This window comes from Rattus norvegicus, chromosome 5, assembly GCF_021556685.1.
Source record: "Rattus norvegicus strain SHRSP/BbbUtx chromosome 5, alternate assembly SHRSP_T2T, whole genome shotgun sequence".
NCBI classification, from domain to species: Eukaryota; Metazoa; Chordata; class Mammalia; order Rodentia; family Muridae; genus Rattus; species Rattus norvegicus.
Window position 1 is genome coordinate 107,079,609 of NC_141538.1, and position 22,877 is coordinate 107,102,485.

A 22,877-nucleotide genomic window follows, 5' to 3' on the forward strand; every position below is an offset into this window, starting at 1 on the left:
TCTTCACCTATAAAGCATCTCTCCAGCCTTCCAGAAACATTTTGTGGGACCTGGAGATACGGCTCTGAGGTTAAGAGCACTTGTTGCCCTTCCAGGGGTACTTGGTCTTGTTCCCAGCATCTGAATGATGGCTCTCAAGTATCCATCACCCTCTTCTGACCTCAGCAAGTACCAGGCAGGCACACAACACATACATTCAAGCAAAATTCACACACACAAAATAAAAAATGAAAAAAAATCCTCAAATATTTTCTTTTAGGTTGTGTGTGTGTATCTTCTAGCTACAAAATACATATAATCACTGCTGTCACTGTGCAAAACCGAAAGCTTTGTTTCCGTTGTGATTACTTTAAAAGTGTATTTGAATTCATACTTCTCTGACTATGAACACTGGATGTCTCAACTTTTTGAAATCTGTTCGTGCTGTGTCGCTGAGGCTGGCCAGGCTCACTCACACTGACCTTCCCACTCTTCCTTAGGGCTGGGATTAGAAGTGTGAAATGGGTGCCCATGAGTGACTTTTTAAAAATAAAAAAAAAAACCAAAACAATATTTTATGTGTATGGGTGCTTTGTCTGGATGTATGTCTATATACCATTCGCATGCCGATACTTAGGAGACAAGAAGAAGGTATCAGATTCCTTGGAACTGGAGTTAAAGTTGGTTGCGAGCCATCATGTGTCCTGGAACTTGCTCTGTAGGCCTTCCTCTGCCTCCTGGGATTGAAGGTGTTTGCCACCGCACCGGGTTTATGCCGTCTTTCTTATCTCCAGTACCTAATCTACTTAGCTGCTTACCTGACTCCTATAGCAGTCTTAGGCATTGAGAGTTCAGGTTGACAAAGCCAGATTCCTCACCTGTCTTTTTTATCCCTAGTTTTCTCTGGAGTGTTTCCAGGTGTGCTAAGTCCAGATGTCCGAGTCAGAAGCAATCTCTCCCAGAACATCTCCTCTGGTCTCAGCCATTGTTCTCCTTGTTTGCATGACAAGTCCCATAAATTCAAAGTCTTTCATACACACATCTCTGCTGCCCCCATAAGTTGAACGTGTTGTGGTTGTTCAGCCCCCTCCCCCACTCCTCCATCAGAGAGAGAGAGAGAGAGAGAGAGAGAGAGAGAGAGAGAGAGAGAGAGAGAGAGAGAGGAAGCGCCCCCTTCTGTCTGTTTTCCACCATTCTGACTTCTGTGTCTTCACTTGAACCCAACTCCCTCTGGCTCCAGGCCTGTGCTCACACTTTCCCCTTTCTGATTCTCCGTGTGATTAACTGTTGCTGGTCCTCTAGCTTGGGTCTCAGTCATTTAGATATGGTCCTATCGCCCTTCTTTACAGCACTCACTGCCACCATGATTAGAAAGTAATTTGTGTGGTTTGACTTCTGCTGACACGGAGGGACAGAGGGACACTGTGTGGACAGGGCTCAGGTCTTTCTGTTCCCTGCTGTAACTCAGTTATCGCCCAAATCCCAGTAAGGAAAAGGAAAGGAAAGGTTCCCAGAAAAAGGACGCCCTTGGCACTCTGTGCCTTCCTTCCAGTATCTTCCCTGTTTGTTTTCACATGGCATGATGTCATGCCAAGCCAGCCTGTCTCATTGTGCCTGGCTCTGCCTAGGGGACAAAGAGGAAGGAGTGTGTTTTATCGCTCTGCTTGTCTCTAGCCTTCCTTCCTGAAGCATGTCTGGCCTTTAGAGTTTCAGTGTCAGTTCTGAATCTTCTCTCACCAGGAGAAAACGAAAGTTTATTCTGATTCAGGGTCATGACCTGATGTGCTGAACTTGGGGATATTTAAATCACGTTGCTAAGAGACTCTCTTGCATTTAAAATACTTTAAAAACAACAAGTTTTCCCAGACTGGTGAGATGGCTCAGTGGTTAAGAGCACTGACTGCTCTTGCAGAGGTCCTGAGTTCAAATCCCAGCAACCACATGGTGGTTCACCACCATCTATAACGGGATCTGATGCCCTCTTCTGGTGCATCTGAAGAGTAACAGTGTACTTACATAAATAAACAAATCTAAAGACAAACAAACAAAAAACCTCAACATTTCCTGGCGGCTGGAGAGGCTCAGCTCTGACAGAGGGCTGTGTTTTGATCCCCCACATGTCTTCAGGAGTCTTTGCTCACTGAGGCATGCACAGGTGCACATATATACACGTAGGCAAAATGCTCATACTCATAAAGTAGATACACCTAAATGTTTTTTAAAAGATTTATTTGTTTGTTTATTTATTTAATGTATGTGAGCACACTGTACTGTAGCTAGCTATCTTCAGATAACACCGGGAGAGGACATCGGATCCTATTAGAGATGGTTGTGAGCCACCATGTGGTTGCTGGGAATTGAACTCAGGACCTCTGCAAGAGCAGTCAATGCTCTTAACTGCTGAGCCCCCACACCTGAACATTTTTAAATGATATTCTAAAACATATCTTAGAATCATTCTGATTCTAAGAATGATTATTTTGTTCATTTTCCCCATTAACTAATTAATTTATTCACTTTACATCCTGATTGCAGCTCTCATCTTTCCTCCCAGGCCCCCTTTCAGATGGCTTGCCCCACACCCCACCTCGCCCCCTTCATCTCTGAGAAGGGGAGGTCCCCTCTGGGTATCAACCTACCCTGGCACCTCAAGTCACTACAGGACTAGGTACATCCTCTCCCACTGAGGCCAGATGGCTATTTTATTCTTAAAAATACCTTAAGAATACAATCAAGGGGGCTGGGTATGATAGTACATGCCTTTAATCCCAACACCAAGGAGGCAAAGACAGGAAAATCTTTGTGAGTTCAAGGTCAGCTTGGTGTGTATAGGGAATTTCAGGACAACCAGCAGGGCTACAGAGTGAGGCTCTGTTTCAAATGCAAAACAAAGCACTCCCACCCCCAACCAATAAAGGTTCGGTAAGAGAAGAAATAGTGGGTGCTGCTCTCAGGGGTTTGTAATAAGGAAGTCTGGTCCTTGTTGCATAAATCAGTTGTACACTGCTTGTTTCCTTCTGAAACTTGACCTCACATTGGTGTTCTGATGAGAGCCCTGACAATGAGACTGGAACTCCATGGAGCCAGGTTCTGGGCAGTCCTGAGCTGACCCAAGCAAGCATCCTGAGTAGGACCTGCATCCTCAGGGATGCACAAAGGGAGACACAGGCACTGCCCTGGGCTCCTGGCTCTCCACTGACTTCCCTCAGCTCTGCCAACCCCCAGTGACCCCGACTGGCACTCTGGTTTCCCTGACACTCCTCCCACTATGTCTCAGCCATATTGCTCTGTGTTCCTTCAGCCAAAATTTCTAAATTTAATTGGATTGGGCGTTCAAGGAAACTTTTTATAAAAGTAATGATGTAGTCCTGGCTGTCCTAGAACTGGTTTTGTAGACCAGGGCAGACTTGAACTCAGAGGTACTGCCTCTGTCTCCTAAGTGCTGGGATCAAAGGCTTACATCACCACATCTGACTTATCCCCCAACCCCCTTTTTAAGATTCCCTTCCTTATTCTTCCTTCCTTCTTTCCAGTTTCTTCCTTCTCCTGACCCTTGGTCACACTTTATTATATAGCCTAGTCTTTAATCTTTGAGATTACCTGTGAGTACTTGGGAGGTAAGACTGGGAGGCTACACACTGGCTTTGAAGCCAGCGTGGACTGCATGACGTATTTCAACAGCAACAGAAACAAACAGCATTGAACAAACACAATGCAAGTCTATCCAAACCACTGGAGTCCAGCTGAAATTGCCTGTGCTCTATTTATTGATTCATCAGCAAGAATCATTGATCCCCTGCTCTGGGACAGGTTAGGTAGTAGGCATTGGTGAACAGACAGGTATAGTTCTTAACTGCCATTCACCTCCAGACATGAAGCGAAAAATGCTCGCACAAATAATACACTGTTTCAGCTTGCAGAGTTGCTGTGAAGAAGAACCACATTGTTCACCGAGAGGACGCAATATGAACAGATAGCCATTCAGAGGGTTCGGTTCAGGAAGTATTGGAATCCAGGCCTGAGGAGGAGAGGGTGGGCTCAGGCTAGACACTCTTTGAGAGCCTTGGTTTACTCACAGAACTTGAGTGGTTTTTGTTCTGTTTTGATAGGGTCTCAGTAGGTAGCTCTGGCTTACTAGAACTTACTATTTAGAGCAGGCTGGCCTTGAACTTATAACGATCAATCTGCCTCTGCCTTCCAAGTGCTGGGATTAAAAGCTTGTACTACGGGGTTGGGGACTTAGCTCAGTGGTAGAGCGCTTGCCTAGGAAGCGCAAGGCCCTGGGTTCGGTCCCCAGCTCCGGAAAAACAGAACCAAAGAAAAAAAAAAAAGCTTGTACTACCACACCTGCCTTATGCACACGCTCTTTCTCTGTCTCTGTCACTTTCTCTCTGTCTCTGTCTGTCTCTGTCTCTCTGTCTCTGTCTCTCTGTCTCTCTGTCTCTGTCTCTCTTTCCCTCTCTCTGTATTTTGCCTGCATGTATGCCTGTGTGCCACATGCATGTACTTACAAGCCTGATGCCTTCAGAGACCAGAGACCAGAAGAAGGTGTTAGATCCCCTGGAACTGGAGTTATAGACCATTGTGAGCCACCGTGTATTTTGGGACTCTATCTGTTCTCTCTTTGCTTCTTGGCAATCATGAAGTAAGCAGCTTTGCCTGGCCTCATTCTCCCTGCCCTGACGAGCCAAGGTCAGGTGGCCATGGCCTGAAACCTCTTAAACCATGAGTCAGTATTCCTCTTTCTCTTTTCAGTCACTTGTCTCAGGTATCTTGTTACAGTGATGGTTTGTTACTACGTTTTTTTGTCAAGTTGACACCAACTGGAATCATGGGAGAAGACGGAAACCCGTGGAAAATGCTTCCATCACATTGGCCCGTAGGCAAGTCTCTGGGGCCATTTTCTTGATTGATTGACACGGGAGGGCCCAGCCTACTTTGAGCAGTGCCAGTCCTAGGAAGGGACAAGCCATAAAAAACAAGCTTCCTCTACAGTCTCTGTTTAGTTTCTGCCTCCAGAGGTTTGCTTTGACTTCCTGCCTTGGTTTCCCTCTATGGTAGCTTGTGACCTGGGTTATAAGGTTCGATAACCCTTCCCTCCCCAAACTGATTTTGGTCCTGATGTTTTTGTTACCACAAAAGGGAGCAAACAGGGTCAGATGAAGTTACTGGTTTTTATGTGTCTTGGACCTCTATTTGTTCTTTCAGAAGGACTTTTCAAAGTGGCCTTCAACCTTCCTGTAAGAGAACATTTTTGGTGTTTTGTTTTTAAGCAGAGCCTGCTGTCACTCCATTTTACTCTTTTGCTTATGTTTCTACAAGGCAGTGGGAATGTTCAAAGCACGCTGGGCCTTTGACGTCTGTCCGTTTGCTCAGTAAATATATGAGCTAAGCCTTTCCTTGGATGAGTAGGCCCCTGCAAGACCATAACTGACTCAGGAGCAGTCTACTGAGGAAAACGGTCCCGGAAGAGAGGTTTGAACCTGTTTAGCTCCCAGCTGTCAGTGGGTTCACGGGAATTTTCCCCAGGCATGGATGCCGTCCTCCACTCTAGGACCAGTTCTGTATCAAGGCAAAAACTGTTGCAGGTTTTGGGCAACCAGTAGTGTTGTGGAAATTATTTAATCCCATCTCGGGGTTCTACCCAGCCTTTGCCATTTAGTTTCTGGATAAAAGACACACACGACCTTCATATTTACAATAAACCTTAAATGGCATAAGAGCTGGGCAGATACCTACCCTCTATGTTATTAGAATCCACTTTCTATCCGTAACCTTGAGTTATTACTTACTGTGTTTCATCTGAGCTGCTCTTAACTCCAGTTGGCCACCCCTTGGGGCCATGCTTTCTTGACTTCTAACCCATGGCAGGCAGCTTCCCCTTCCTCCTCCTGCACCTTCTTCTTTCTTCTTATGGTTCTCCGACCCTAAGCCCGGGAATCCTAAAGCTCACCTATATGTCATCTTTATTTACCAATCAGAAATAACTTGGGGGCAGGGTCACTTAGGACTTCTCCAAGTTTTGGGGGCCCAATATTAGCATCAGAACACAAGCAGCCCCAGGCCAACCCACTACACGTAGGACTTGTTTCAGGAGAACATTCTTCAATGTGGGTTAAGAATGCTTATTTTCATTCAGCGAATGAAACTACGCCCAGTGCTGTTCTAGTGCTGAGGACACTGGAGAACAGCTTAAGTGTCAATGGGAGAACAGCAAATAGAAGATGTGACAGGTTAGATTAGAGGAGGAATGGGTCAGGTAGCACACACCTTTGATCCCAGCACTCAGGAGGCAGAGGCAGGAGGATCTCTGTAATGGTAATTTTAATATAAATGTAATCTGTAGCTAATGCAGCAGCTTTAATTAAAAAAAAATCCTAGCTAGTTCCCCAGTAAAGACACAGAAAGACCAAGATTTATATTCAACTTACAGTAAAATAACTAGGATTATAATTCTATTCTAATCCTATGATCCAATCTGGCTACTTCCCAGCCAAAATCCCTGAGATATTTGCATTGTTGTATTGTTCTGGCCCACTGGGCATCAGGTGTGCTCTGCCTTGATGTCTCTCCAGACCCCTTCCCCATGGAGACTTCTCTCTTCCTCCGCCTCCTCCCCTGGCTGACCAAGTCCCGCCCTATTCTCTCTATTGCCTGATCATTGGCTTTTCCAGCTTTTATTGAGAAGGCAGAGAATAAATGATGAGGATTGTTTACACAAATTAGAAAAGTGATTCTTAACATAAGTGTTAATCGAGATTGAAACAAGTTGTAAGGGCAGGGAAACCAGCGTTTGAATAACACAAGGATAAACTTTACACAGCTCACAGTAACATTGTGCCTACAGAGCTCAGAGAGTTTGAGGCCAGCCTGGTCTATAGAGAGAGTTCTAGGATAGCCATAGATACACAGAGAAACCGTGTCTTGAAAAACCAAAACCCAAAATCTAACCGTCCATCCCCTCCTCCCAGAAGGAGGAAGGGTCTTTGGAGGTGATGGCTTTTTGAATTATTAAAAAATTGTGCTCCGGAAAGGGCTCTGTATTATCTTTCTGTTGCTGTGATAAAACACCACACAGCAGCAACTTATCTTTTTCCTTATTGAAAATAGACAGTTGTTTTCTACCGTATATTCTGATTAGTTTCCCCTCCCTTCGCTCCTCCCAGGTCCCCTCCCAGTCAGATCCATGTCCTTTCTGTTTCTTGTTATAAAACAGATATCTAAGGAATGTTATTTTAGTACATAAATTTTTTTTCTTTTGGTTCTGTTTTTCGGAGCTGGGGACTGAACCCAGGGCCTTGCGCTTCCTAGGCAAGCGCTCTACCACTGAGCTAAATCCCCAACCCCAGTACATAAAATTTAAAAAAATATAAAATATATAAAATTTAAAAACCAATAAGATAAGTGAAAAACAAAGAAATTGGAATATGACAAAACAGCCAAACAAGAAAAAGAGCCAAAGAAAAGGCACAAGAAATTCAGAGATGCAGAGACTCACACATGTTCTCACGGGACTACCATGTAAGCCCCAAGCTGGATGCTATATGGCGTATACAAAGGATCTGTAAGGAAGAAATGCCCCAACTTAGCACTATGGACAAAGGACCTGCAAAGATGTGTTTGGGTTTGTTTTGTATTGGGATCTATGGCTGGGCATGGGACTCCCCCTTAAGAGTAGTTTGTGTCCCCCAGTGAGACTCCCTTGGAGAAAGACTAATTTTTCTTTTCTTTCTTTTTTAGTTTTTTCTTATCTTTAAAACTATTTTTAAATTTAAGTTTATTGTTTTGATCATGTTCTTTTCCTTCTCAATGTTTCCAGATCCTCTCCTCACCCCCACCCACCTAACTTTAAGTTCTTTCTCAAACAAGCAACAGCAACAGCAACAACAACATCAACAACAACAACAAAGCTACAAGCCAAAACCTCAATACAACTCAATGGAAGTGGCTATCAGTTGGAGATAGCTTTTGGGTTAGGGATGGGGGTGTGTGCTTACTTCAGCTCTAGGACCCCGTCTGGGGTGGGCCCTGTACATGCTGCTGCCACAGCCTCTGGGGTGGGCCCTGTACGTGCTGCTGCCACAGCCTCTGGGGTGGGCCCTGTACGTGCTGCTGCCACAGCCTCTGGGGTGGGCCCTGTATGTGCTGCCACAGCCTCTGGGGTGGGTCCTGTATGTGCTGCCACAGCCTATGGGGTGGGTCCTGTATGTGCTGCCACAGCCTCTGGGGTGGGTCCTGTATGTGCTGCCACAGCCTCTGGGGTGGGCCCTGTATATGCTGCTGCCACAGCCTCTGGGGCAGCCTCTGGGGTGGGCCCTGTACATGCTGCTGCCACAGCCTCTGGGGTGGGCCCTGTACATGCTGCCACAGCCTCTGGGGTGGGCCCTGTCCATGCTGCCACAGCCTCTGGGGTGGGCCCTGTCCATGCTGCCACAGCCTCTGGGGTGGGCCCTGTCCATGCTGCTGCCACAGCCTCTGTGAGCTCAGATGTGCTCTGGTCGTGTTCTGGCCCTCATACTTTCTGTCTCCTCTTCCAGAGTTAGTTCCCTGCACCCTGAGGGGAGAGATTGGATAGAGACATCCTTCTTAGGGCTGAGTGTTCCAGGGTCTCCCAATCTCTGCCTGTCGTCTGCCTGTGGGTCTTGTACCTGGGAGTCTTTGCCTTGCTGCATGAGGAAGCTTCTCTGATGATGGCTAAGCAGGGCATGGAGTCTATGAGTATAGCAGCTAGGAGTCATTTTATTGCTTCGTTCCTTTAGCAGAAAAGTAGTATTTGGTTTTCCCCTAGGTCCTTGGGCAATGTAGTCTCAGGTTCTTGGCTATCTAAGCAGTGTTGGCTGTGGGCTCCATCTCAGGGGGTGGGTCAGATACTGGGTGGTTACTCCATATTCCTCGTGCCACTATTACTGATGGAACTGGGTGGTGAGTTAGACAAAGTCACACTGAGCATCAGATCTCATGTAGGAGGTTTATTAAGAGGAAGAGGTACAGAGGCTGCCAGGGGAGGTGGGGGAAGGGAGGGGGAAGAAGGAAGGAGGGATGGGGAAAGGGAAAACATGGCTTTTAATCAGGGCCTTGGCATATGTACTTGTGCAAGAGGACATGTGACGGGCAATAATGTGTTACCTCTGGGCAGCTAGTGGTGAGGTGTCCTATTGTCACCAGGTCTCTAGGAGTTGACTGTGAAGATACCTGATTGTTAACATTGTCTTGGAGTCCCTTTCGATTGTCCCTGTGTAAGATCCCAACCCCTCGGTCAGTGGTACTTACTTCAAGATACTCACGATCAAGACACTGAGACGCAGATCGATGCAAAAGCAAGAGGTTTATTTTCTGGTGTATTAGGGTCAATCCTCAATCAGTCCCTCAAGGCAAGTGACTAGAAGGCGACCCAGAATGGCTATTACAAGCAATTTTTATACATTTTAGGGGCACAGGTTACATCAGCAAGGTTGCAGTTCAAACTTATTGGTTAGATATATTGACTTTTAAATCTGTTGGCTAGCAAGCATCAGTCAATATATCCTGAGAATTTTCTACTCAAGAATGTTCCTGTGGGTGGAGAATGGAACTTGACCTAGCCTATACCCAAGGCGGGAAGCTGGAACCTGGCCTATCCTTGACCCAAGGCAGGTCGGTGTAAGACTGGTGCAAGCCCCTAAGGTCCTTCACCTGGATGTACCTGATCGATAACAATTACACCAGCATATCTTACAGACAGGTCATTCATGTAGATTCCTGCCGAGGGCTAGCCAGCCTCAAGTTGGAGAGGAGTTCTGAGGAAGGGCTGTCTGGGAGCTGTGTAAACAAACACTTGAAGTCAAATCGTGGGCCTGAGCTGGCAGCCTATGTTCATCTGAGGTGGCTTTCTAGACTGCTGTGTTCTGCTCTGCGTTATGTTGTAGAAATTGTCAGAACCCTGGCTAGAGTTTGTAGCCTGCCTTTGGTTATTGAGTCCCCAGACGAAGGACTTACTCACAGCTTTTATATTCACAATAAACCCTTGACAGCCCGATAGCTGTGCAGCTGCCTGCCCGCCATACTGTTAGACTCTATCTTCCTATGGATAACCCCGCAGTATTACTTACTATTTACTGTGTTCCATCTGGGCTGTTCTGAACTCCAACTGGGCGGCCCTTCTGGTCACCACTCCCTGAATCTCTTTATCTCCGTCCTTTTATCTTTCTGACACGTTGGCTCACAGTGCAGCTGCCTCTGTTCCTTTACATCTGTGAAGCCCCTCAGACAATTCATATTGCAGCCTTTTCTTACAGTTTTGCGCAGTTGATAAATTATATATTTTTGAGCCCATGTTTTTAGAGTTCTTTCCACAGCCTGTCCTGGGCTGTCCTGAAGGTCCCAGCATTTACCATTTTTGCTGAGACATTAGCCACACCTCGCCTCCCTGACTCATGTCTCTGATTATCACAGAGTCATTACTATTAACAGAGAGGACATTCCTTGAAGGGGTGTGAAAATATTTGCATTATTATACAAACAAACCTTATGCCCACAGCAGTCATCTGACACTTCGGGAGGCTCATGTCTGCTGGCCTGGTTCCTACCAGGTCATTCGGTCCCTACCAGAGCCATGGCAGACTCAGCAATTGAATGGTTTATAATTGGGTTGGTGTTTATCTCTCTAGCATGCGGTACCATGAATATTAGTCATGGGAGTGAGGCTCTAGGTAGGCACCAGCTTGACTTGTCTGTGTTCTGTGAGTCATGTATGTGTTGTCCTTAGCAATAGGGTCATACTGTCAGTGTGTGGAAAGCCAAGGCAACTTACAGAAGGAAGGGTATGTTGAGGCTTACAGCTCTTTTTTTTTTTTTTAAATATCTATTTATTTATTATGTATACATCATGCAGCTTTCTGCCTGCATGTGCACCTACAGGCCAGAAGAGGGCATCAGACTTCATTACAGATGGTTGTGAGCCACCATGTGGTTGCTGGGAATTGAACTCAGGACCTCTGGAAGAGCAGTCAGTGCTCTTAACCGCTGAGCCTTCTCTCCAGCCCTAAGGCTTACAGTTCTAAAGCATAAGAGTCCATTATCATTATGGTAGGAAGCTTGGTGGCAAGGTCAGAGCTCACAGGAGGCAGGGAGAGCAAACTTAAAATGACATTAATCTTTAAACTCTCCAGTGACACACTTCCTCTATCAGGGCACAACTTCTAAACTCCCCAAACAGCACCACCAACTGGGGACCAAGTGTTCATTCAATGAGCCGGTCTCATTCTAATCAACACAGGCTTACTGAGTGATGCTTGGCAGACACTTGAAGACCGATGAACCACATGGCTATGTGAGGGCAGAACACTCCAGTCAGAGGCAAAGCAAGTAGGAAGGCTGAAGGGCCTATTCATGCTAAGGCCTGGGGTGTTTGAGGTACAGAATAGATCTACCATAGTTTGAGCAAAGGTAGTGGGGATCGAAGTATATAGAGAAAATGGAAAAAAGAAAGGGGGGGGGGTTAGCCCACACATGGGGTCTTGTGGCCACTCTGAATGCTGTGTTTCTCCCTGTCCCCTCCCCCTCCCTCTCCTTCCTCCTCCTCCTCTTCTTCCTTCTCTCTCTCTCTCTCTCTCTCTCTCTCTTTCACACACACACACACACACACACACACACACACACACACACACACACACACACATACACACCTTGGCGTAGAGCGTTGCCAGTTGACTACAAGGTCAAAGGGGAGAGTGTATGAGGGAGGAGGAGGTGAAGGGGACCTGGGCCCACATGACCAGAGGGCAGGTTTGGGATGGATTCTGAAAGAAAAGCTAAGAAATTGGATATGGAGTCTGTAGGCAGGAGGAAAAACTAGTTGATCGTCCACGTTTTGCATCTGCATTAGACATCAGGGTAGCCTTTCGGATGGTAGGTAGGTGGTTCTATGCATCTGGAGCCAGGGCTGTGTGGAAAGGGTTTTGGAGTCACGTGCATACATGTCATATTTACACCTATGAGGCTGTCTTCAGTATGAGGCCAAAGCCGTCAGCTGGAGCAGATGGGAAGTTTTGGAGACCCGGGGAGGTGGCCAGCAAACCCCGTGGAGACCAGACCTAACTTTCTCTCACTCTCCTCCTCAGGTGTGACAATGTGCGTGTGTTTAAGCTGGGCCTCTTCTCTGGCCTTTGGTGGACTCTGGCTCTCTTCTGCTGGATCAGTGACCGAGCCTTCTGTGAGCTGCTGTCCTCCTTTCACTTTCCCTACCTGCACTGCGTGTGGTAAGCTCCGGCGCTGGGGTGCTCGCTGCTGCTGGCCAAGTGCTCCTGCCAGGAGCGAAGGCAGGTGCAGGGGAGGGACCCAGAGCTGATCCTTCTTTCCCTCCCTCTCCTAAGTCACACATTTTAGGAACAAGAAGTAAGGTGGAGTATGAGAATGGCTCCTGGGAGCTGGTTTAGCCAGAATGAACCCTCCTAAAGACCTAATTGTTATGCTGCACAGCGGGTTGGCAGCTCCTTGATTGTACAAGGAGCCTGAAAACCAAGTCAGCAACCTGAGCTCCCGGGTCTGGAAGGGTGGTGGGGAAGGGAAGGGTAGTGGGGGAAGGGGAGCCTATGTGATGTGAGGACAGGCTGGTTCTCAGCGGAACCACGCCCTCAGAGCACTCGAGGCCAGGTGAAAGCTTGGACTCTCCAGGTCACCTAGGGACAGTCATACCTGTTCCTTTTACAGCTACAGATAAAGCCTAGGGGACTGAAGTCTGCTGTTGGGCACCGCTCACACTGCTTGATCGTGAGGGAATAGAGCATCTCTGTTTTGGGAAGCCTGGGAATGGCTCTAAAGTTCAAAGGAAAGAAAGTGGAGGTTACAAAATCACAGACAGAATCCAGGCCCAGGAAGGGGAGGAAGCAAGGGAGGGGGTGGGGAGCTGTGGCTCAGGGGTCTGCTCAGCCTGCAGCCCTTGGCCTCAAACTCTAGCAAAACTGGAGACAGTGGGGTTGGGGGAGTAGCTTTCTTCCTAGGAACTGCTTCAGCTTCTGAGCCAGGACAAAGCAGTGTCTGTCTCTGTTCTCCTGACTGCTAAATACAAAAGGTGGCAGGGAGCAAGATAAATGGTTGTCTCATGTTCTGGTAGATTCGCAGCATCCAAGGGAGACCCGCGGGTGCCAGTGTGAACTAGGTATGGTGGCTCACACCTGACACCTCAGCACCTGAGAGGCTGAGGTGAGAAGCTTAGCATAAGATTCAACCAGAAGAAACCAAACCAAAACAACCCTAACAACAGTAAAAAAAACTTTACCTCTCCATCTATCTACAGCCATGAACCCACAAACTAGGAAACTACAATGGCACCTTTCTATGTGCACTACAAACTTGTTCTTATCTTAAGCCAAACTCCTGTCAGGCATGTCCTGCCAGTGAGTGGCCAACATGCCACACAGGATAGTTATGAACATGACCCAACATGTTTGTAGATGACAATGTTCTATTGCAGTATTAAAATGTTGTTAACTAACTCTGTGTTAGATCATGCCCATTTATGCCCATTTATGCATATGAGTACACTGTAGCTGTCCTCAGACACCAGAAGAGGGCATCAGGTCCCATTACAGATGGTTGTGACCCACCATGTGGTTGCTGGGAACTGAACTCAGGACCTCTGGAAGAGCAGTCAGAGCTCTTAACCACTGAGCCATCTCTCCAGCCCAACAGAGGATGTATCAGATATTAAGCTGATAGATAGGGTCTTATTGAACTCTGGGAACTTTCCTTCTCAGCAAGGCTGACTCTCTAGCAAGCTCTTAGGATCCGCCTTGCTGTCCTATAGTGTGAGGGTCACAGGCTTCCCACTGGGCGTTTGCACTCAGGCCCTCATGTTTGCAGAATGAGAGCTTTTTTTTTTTTTTTAATTTAACTGTCTCCTGACCTTCATATTATGTCATTTCTAACGTTTCACTTTTGTAAATAATCTGTAAAAACACACACATTGACTCTAACCTTCATAGGTTAAATTGTAATATAAATTGCAAGATAGCAACGCATATTTCAGTTTTTTCTAAGACTGTAAGGCCTTGGACTGGGGGTGTGATTTAGCTGGCAGAATGCCTGCCTAGCATAGGGAATTGACCCCAAGCACTACAGAAACTGAGCTTACGAGGCAGGGGATCAATCACAGCGAGTGGGCAGCCTGGATTAGAGTAAGACCTTGTTTCATCTATCTTACTATACTGTGAGTGTGTGTGTGTGTGTGTTTTGTTTTGTTTTAAAATACAGTCTCCCTCTGTAGTACCAGTTGGCCTAGAGCCCTCTGTGCACACCAGGTTGGCTCAGATCCACAGAGAACTGCCGGCCTTTGCCTCCCGAGTGCGAAGATGAAAGGCACGCACACCCATGCCCAGCCGTTTATTTCCTGTGTGAGAGAGTTTGATGTATCCCAGGTTGGCCTCACATTCACCGTGCAGTCCCAAGTCTGGAGTTACAGCAAGTGCCACCATGCAGACTTTGCTTTGTTTGTGTTGGCAGTGCTGGTCACCCTGAACGCAAGTGTTCTGCTGCTTCTCGCCCAGTTCTTCCAGCCCTTGACTGACGTCTGTTAGGATGCCTCAGCCCGAATGCTCACACACGCAGCAGGAATTAAAGCTTTGCTAACCTGATGGGGATAAATGTGTTTTTATTTTTATGTCTTTAAAGACAGTGCCACCGGATATCTTTTAAAACATATTCCGAATGGTGGCTTTAGGGTGTAATTTAATCGCAGTCTTTGCAATTTGCCATGTTTCCCCTTTCAAAGTGTCCTTTCTGATGTTTCTGACTACAGTGGCTGTGGGCTGTTTGTAATGCAAATTTGAATTAACCGCTCATTAGTTAGTAGGTGTAATTTTGAGGCAGGGTCTCACGATGTAGCTCTGGTTAGCCTGGTACCTGATTGTAGACCAGGCTGGTTTCAAACTCACAGAGATCCAACTGCCTTTGCCTCCCTAGTGCTGGAATTAAAGGTGTGCCACTGTACCCAGGAGAAGAGGTTTCTAGGTCATAAAGAACAACACATACAGCCACTACGTGTGTCAGCTGCAGCTGAGGTTATCCTTGGAGGCCAGGCCTCATCTTTACTACACTCCCTGCTGTTCCTCATCCAAGCCGGTTTTAAAGCAAAGCTCACACAACATTTATAATGATCAACATTCTGGGTGTTAAAGTTTCAGGTCTTTATCACATTGGGCAAATAGTTTCCTATTCTTTTTTTTTTTTTTAAAGCAGGCGAATATTTTTTGTGCTGTATTCATTTTGAATTATCACGTGTCTGTTTTTTCTTGACTGGTTTCTGCGCCATTCTTAGACAAGCCTCTTCCCCTCTAAGTTTATAAAAATAGTTTTTGGAATATATATTACAAAGCGTAGGTGCTGGAGAGATGGCTCAGCAGTTACTAGCAACGTGCTGTTCTTGTAGAGGACTGTAGTTCAGTTCTAGCACCCAGGCTGAGCGGATCGCAACCACTTATAACATTCATTCCAGGGGATCCTGCACCCTCTGGTGGCCTCTGCAATTACTGCACAGATACTCACACAGGACACACACATTCGTATAAAGGAAACCATTTTAAAATTATATTTTAAATATTTTTAAAGTAATTCAAGCTTTATATTTATTTATTAATTTTTACCCATATATATGTGTATATATATATACATACATATACATATATATACATATATATATATATATATATATATATATATATATATGGACATGTGCATGCCACAGTACCTGTCTGGAGGTCAGAGGATGACTTTGGCAGTCAGTTAGTTCTTTCCTTATGCCATGTGGGCTCTGAAGATTGAACTCAGGCCATCAGACATGGTGGCAATCACTTTATCTTACTGGGCCATCTCACAGGTCCATATTTTAAATCTTTAATTCACTTGAAATAGGTTTCAGTATTGTGTAAGGAAGCATCTATCTCTCTTTAGAAGACTTCTTGTTTGATTGATCGGTTGGTTTTTGTTTTGTTTTGTTTTGTTTTGTTTTTCAAGATAGAGGTTTTCTGTGTAACCTTAGTTGTCCTGGAATTATCTGACCTCAAACTCAGAGAGCTGCCTGCCCCTGTTCCCTGAGTGCTGGGATTAAAGGCATGCAACACCACTGCCAGGATTTATTTCCTTTTTTAAAGAAGATATTTATTTATTATGTATACACCATATAACTTTCTGCCTGCATGTATGCCTGCAGGCCAGAAGACCGCACCAGATCTGATTACAGATGGTTGTGAGCCCCCATGTGGTTGCTGGGATTTGAACTCAGGACCTCTGGAAGAACAGTCAGTGCTCTTAACCACTGAGCCATCTCTCCAGCCCCTCAAGCATACTTTGATACAGGCTAATTTCCAATGAGAGTGTAAGCTGTATAAGGTTCTTGAGAAGGTGGGAGCAAATCCTAGGTTCACCATCTTCACATTGGCATTTTCTTTTTTTTTATTTTTTTTAACTGAGTCTTAGCTTTTTTTTTTTTTTTTTTAAATTAACTTGAGTACTTCTTATATACATTTCGAGTGTTATTCCCTTTCCCAGTTTCCGGGCAAACATCCCCCTAATCCCTCCCACTCCCCTTCTTTATGGGTGTTCCCCTCCCCACCCTCCCCCCATTGCCGCCCTCCCCCCACCAGTCTAGTTCACTGGGGGTTCAGTCTTAGCAGGACCCAGGGCTTCCCCTTCCACTGGTGCTCTTACTAGGATATTCATTGCTACCTATGAGGTCAGAGTCCAGGGTCAGTCCATGTATAGTCTTTAGGTAGTGGCTTAGTCCCTGGAAGCTCTGGTTGCTTGGCATTGTTGTACATATGGGGTCTCGAGGCCCTTCAAGCTCTTCCAATTCTTTCTCTCATTCCTTCAACGGGGATCCTATTCTCAGTTCAGTGGTTTGCTGCTGGCATTCGCCTCTGTATTTCACATTGGCATTTTCAATTTCATCCCTGGCCCTCAGACTTACTGAGAAGGCCCAAAGGTATTTGAGGTATTTGGTCCAATTATCTAGTCAGTTTTTTTTTTTTTATGAATTGTGGCTCTGGCTGGCTTTGAACTCATGGTGTAGTCTTGTGCTTGTGACACTCCTCTTGAGTTGGGCTCCTAGAGAACTAGGGTTAGAGATCTGAGCTACCGTGCCATTTCAGATGGGAATGTTTTGATTACTAGGACAGTGTCAAGTGCTCAAGGTTTATCACAGCCCTTCTGGCATCGCTGGCCGTCTCATTCTTCCCCGTTGCACTGGACAGTGGGGAGGAGGGCGGCCCCAGAGAAGCACTGCAGCACCCCGCTCACCCCTCCCCTCCCTTGCAGGCACATCCTCATCTGCCTTGCCGCGTACCTGGGCTGCGTGTGCTTCGCCTACTTCGATGCTGCCTCAGAGATACCCGAACAAGGTCCAGTCATCAGATTCTGGCCCAGTGAGAAATGGGCTTTTATCGGTGTCCCCTATGTGTCCCTCCTGTGTGCCCACAAGAAGTCGCCAGTCAAGATCACGTGACGGCAAGGCAGTGACCGGCTTTTCTGCTTACTTCTATTCGAGTGTGCTCTGGGCTTTGTTTGCTAGAAAAGATGGCCAAGGGGTTTGAAGAATTGATGTAGTGTGGGTGTTTAAAATTCTGTTCTTTTGTGATCTAACTGGACCGCTGTGCCTGACATCCCCAGGGTGGGTAATGGAGGGCTCAGGGACATGAGTGGGTCGGCCTCAGCGACCTTTACGGGCACATGGGCTTGCTGTGTTATATCCATGATGACATTGACAGAGTAGTTATTTGGGAGACCCAGAGCAGCCCAAAGCTTCTTGCTGGAAAAGGTGGCTTGCCATAGCCCCCACCATTTCCAGGCTCTCTCATTACACAGGAGTCAGCCCCCTGATTCTGTGATAGAAGGTTCCAGAACTTTTCATTTTGCTGGGAGAAACTGTCCTTCAACAAAATCGAGTAGGCAAAAAAAAAAAAAAAACAAAAAAAACAAAAAAAACAAAAAAAAAAACAAAAAAAAAACAAAAAAAAAAAACAAAACAAAAAACCACACACACACACACATGGGGGGCTGTGACTAAGGCCGTGGCTTGTCACTTGCACCTCTTAGCTTTCTCCACATGCCTGTGGATCCTTCCACTACCTCTGCTGAGAGACGGAGCCTTGGCTTCAGAGGGCAAAGCCAGTAACACCCTCTACGCCAAGAGCTACAGTCCACTTTAAGCACACATTAAACACTGACATTATGTCTGCTCTTCCAGAGTGCAGCAGCCTCAGACCCACAGAGGCTCCTTCTGGTGTGGCAATTCCACACATAGCCCCCTACCGCTTGCCACTTGACCTCTGTGAGAGCAAGGACTCATTGCACTCACTGAGGCAGCTCTGAGGGTTTTGATTGTAGAGCTCCTGTGAAGCTTTTGGAAAAGCTTTTCTTATTGGAAGCTTACAGTGTGTTGTTACCTCCAAGACTCTGACCCCATTTCTCTGCTGTTTTCAGGGGATGTGTGCTTCCTGAGGGATGCCACTTCCCTGGGATGTGGACCTCCAGCCTTTATTTTTGTAATACCGGTGCTAACTGGTTTCTCAGAGCCCTTTGCTCTTCTTGATGCTGGCCAGTCACGACACTCTGATTGGCTGGCTAGGGGGTCACAGGTAGGAAGGGGCAGACTCTGACCTGAATGTCTCTCACCTGCACCATGCTGTCCTCACTGGGCTATCTGCAGGGTATGAGGTGGAATTGGGTATATCTCAGGGATGTTTGTAACTCAGGCACCTTCTGCTTTCTGACATTCCATTGTTGGGGTGGGACAGCGCTCAGGGGACTGCAGTTGCTACACTGTTCTGAGTGGCGTCCTGAGTTTGAAGGAGTTGGCCGGTTCTGGCCATTCCAGGAACTCTTACTCCGTATAGAAGCTTCACAGGGTCCAAAGTGGAAACTGGACTAGGAGTTTTTAAATGCATAGGCTTCATTCTGCTTCTGGGGCTTTGAAGTTTTAGAAGTAGCTTGCTAGGCTCTTTCTTGTCTGTAGTCACAAATATCTGTAGAACCCGAATGTGTGAAAGAAGTCATCTTTTATTAAGTTTATAGCATTTACTAAATCTCCCAGGTAGCAAGCCCATAGTCATTTATTTGATTGGTGATTTATAAGGCAGAGATACTTGGCTTTGAATGACTGTATATGTTATTTTATTGCAGCTTAAAATATATTTAAAATGATTTTGAGTTAAATGTTTGTGGCAACCTAGGGGGGTTCATGGACCAGAATTGCTGCTGAGTCCTTTGGTTTTTGAGTCTAGAATTTTTCAGACTAGCCTTGCTTCCAGCTCATCTCACCAGGCACAGGGGCTGCTCTTATATATTCTACACGATATACACATCCTGAGGATGACGCCGAGCTGCCTTTGTCTGAAAGGGCCCGAGCTGTCTGGGGCTGGAGAGCTGGTTCAGCCGATAAAAACACATGTTGCCCTCCCAGAGGACCCAGGTTTGATTCCCAGCATCTTATAAAGCTGACAACCTGTAGCTCCAGTCCCAGGGGATCCAGTGCCCTCTTCTGACCTCCAAGGGCACAGAGCATGCATGTGGTACACCTATGCATACAGGCAGGCAAGTCATTCGTACATGTAAAGTAATGAGTAAGTTAATAAGCCGGCGGAGGGAAAGGGTTTTTAGATGCAAGGTTTAGTTTGTCCTGGGGGCCCTTCCATGACAGTGGGGTGTCCTCAGAGTCAGGGAAGAACCACTTCTTTTTATCAGGAAAAAGGACTTATTTCCCAGGGCCTCTGCTAACACCCCTAGGTATAGGTATAGGGATAAGATATTGATGGGTGTGCTTGAACGATTGGGTGAAAGGAGATGAGAACCTGACTCGACTCAGTGGGCCTCTTCCCCAGGTGTGTGAGCCACCATAGCTGGCTTGGTAGGGAGTGTGTTTGGGGGCAAGCCCTACCCCCCCTCTGAGACAAAGCTCTGATCTTTTTCATGTCTCAGGCTGTATTCACTGTATAGTTCAGGCTAGCCTCAAACTGACGGTGAGACCCCAAGTGCTAGGTATACTTATAGGAGCAAGGTACCACACCCACTTTAAAACAGAAATCTCTCCTGCTTGCTAGCATGGGCCTGACTAATCAAGGGAGTAGATACATATGAATCTAACTTTGAGCTGGGCTTTGAGCATTGATCACTTTTTTATTAAAGCTTTACACGATCACTCCATGGGACACTACAGAAGAGCGGCAGAAGAAAAAGTTACTCATACCTCTCTTGCCTTAGAGCCTCCGTCACCAATTTGGCTTTGGGGCGTGTTTCCTTCCTCTCCTTTCTGCTCTCCTACAGTTATAATGAGATTTCATTTAGACCGCTTTCCCTTGAGTGGAATATGCATGGCAGCGTTTTCATGGAGAGCTAACTTTCTCTCCTATGCTGACGGCTGGACGCTGAGCTCACCACTGAAGCTGCCTTTCCCATGAAGTCCGACTTGAGAGGCTCCTAAGACATGAACTGATTTTGGCTTTGCGATGTAACAATTCACATTTGGGTCTCTGAGTTGTGGAGAGCCGCTGTTAAAGCTCTGACTTCATGGCTCCTACTGTGTTGAGAGTGGTGACAAGAAGCAGAGCAGGCTAACTGATGTGCACTCCAGAATCTGCTCCCTTCTGGTAGAGATGACCTCAGTGAGTGATGTCATGGCCACTGTTCCCAGCATGGGCGTCAGGTTCTGCTCTGTTCCGAATCTGCCTGGGATCTCAGGACAAAGGAAGCCATGAAGGTTACCAAGTGGTCATGTCTGTCAGTGAGTTCACTGTTTTGATCCATTGTTGATTTTCAGGAGAGGAATTCTTCTCTCTTTAGTGCCCTGTGATGCCAAAGCCAGCTCTTCAGAAGTGTTTTTTCTGTCTGCTTCCATTTGTAATGTGATCCACGTGGGGGAAATGGGTGTCATTCTGCTGAAAAGTGCCTAAACCAGTCACGGGTCAACAGCATTGTGTGGAGGATCAAACGTGGCTCTGTAGAAATACTGCCACCCATTCTATTGGTTGGACTTCTCAGGTGTCTGAAACTTCCCTCACGAATCCTCTTCTCCTAACCGCCTCCCAGATCCACTGGGATTTGAACCTTCAAATCCTGCCTCTCTTCTTCCTTCAGGTCTGACCACTAACGGTCTCTGGGGACACCTAACTAGGGCCTCCCCCAGCTCCTTCCTCCAGCCGAACTTGGATTCTTCCCAACCAGGGCTTGACCTGGGTGCTGTTGGTCCCACTGCCCAATGACACATCTTTGACCAGATTGGGATTCTCAATAGATTTTATAGACATTATTCTCCCACAGACTTTAAAAAACATGGCGTGTGTCTTTTCCTACACAAGTCAGATTTAAAACTATTTTATAACTACAATAATTCAACCAAGCAAATAGAGTATTTTCAGATATATGCCATTTTATACTTTATGTAGAGTGTGCTATGTACAGGTGGCATGTACCCTGGCTGAGGTAACATTAGTCATTGCTCTGGGGGATTTACAGATCTTTTGCACTTTATGCTTTTTTTGTGAACTCTGATAACCATGTTCAATATTAAAGCCATTAACAGGCATTTTCTGTGAATAAACATTTATGTATCTATTTCTGAAGTGATTTCTTTCTTTAAACATTTATTATTGTTGTGATCATATGTGTGTACATGTATGTATGACATATGTATATGAATGGCAGCCTGCACACTGTGGAGACTGGGCTCTTCTTCCCCCTTTATGTGGGTTCCAGGAGTTGAACTCGGGTTGTCGGGCTTGGGTGGAACTGAGCCATCCAGTTAACCCATTTGTTTGTTTATTCTACCCAAATCTGACGAAGCCAAGTCTGGCCTTGAATACACACACACACACACACACACACACACACACACACACACACACACGAGAGAGAGAGAGAGAGAGAGACAGAGAGAGAGAGAGACAGAGAGAGAGAAAGAGAGAGAGACAGAGAGAGAGAGAGAGAGACAGAGAGAGAGACAGAGAGAGAGACAGAGAGAGAGAAAGAGAGAGAGAGACAGAGAGACAGAGAGAGAGACAGAGAGAGACAGAGAGAGAGAGAGAGACAGAGAGAGAGACAGAGAGAGAGAGAGAGAATGAGGATGACCCTGAACTTCTCATCCCCCTGCCTCTCAAGTGCTGGCATTAAATGGCGGTGGTTTGAATGAGTGGCCTCCATAGGCTCATATGTCTGAATACTTGGTCCCCAGTTGGTGGAAGTGTTTTGGAAAGATGAGGAGGTGTGTCACTGTGGACAGCATAAGGTTTCAAAGAGGCTCCCGCCTTTCCCAGTGCACTCCCCACCTCCTGCTTGTGGATAAAGATGTGAACGCAGCTGTTCCCACCACCATGCCTTTGCGCCATCTTCGTGGGCCCAGTTCAATGCTTTCTTTTATCAATTGCCTTGGTAATGGTGCTCTATTTCAACAATAGAAAAATAGCTAAAGTAGCCACCATGTCTGGGTCTTCAAAAGTTAACTTTTCAGAAATAACTGTAGTGAAAACCTGCATTTTTCCTTCTTCCCTTTCCTCCTTCCCTCCCTGGAGGCAGGATCTCACAGCTTACGCTGGCCTGGAACACTCTGGGCTCCCACAGGAGTGCAGTTCCTGGGTTGCCGAGCACAGTATATTTGTCTGGGGCTATGTGTGAGAGGTTAGGGCATTTATGACCACACATGCTGCAAAGAAGTTCATCGAGGTGTGAAACGAGCACATCAAAATGTTCCGAGCACAGAGTAGCAGACAGCAGTGTGCCTTGATTAGGGATTCTGTGAAATGCCATTTCACACAGATGACTGCTTACTGGTACTGCCTTTCAGGTTGTCACTGGAGGCAACATCTGACATTTCAAAGCTGTCAGTACCTCCTCATGCAGACCAACTTCCGCCATTCTTCTCTCCCCTTCTTTGAGAAAGG

At 46.4% G+C, this 22,877-nt stretch overlaps 1 protein-coding gene across 1 annotated transcript in view; it reads left to right on the forward strand.

Moving 5' to 3' along the window:
• Acer2 (alkaline ceramidase 2) overlaps positions 1–21,554 on the forward strand; it is a 45,019-nt gene extending 23,465 nt beyond the window's left edge. Inside the window, 2 exon segments of the mRNA NM_001107943.3 lie at positions 12,078–12,215; positions 17,266–21,554. Coding sequence (NP_001101413.1) covers positions 12,078–12,215; positions 17,266–17,452 — 325 coding nt within the window. The 3' untranslated portion in view covers positions 17,453–21,554.
• Positions 21,555–22,877: the final 1,323 nt, after the last annotated feature.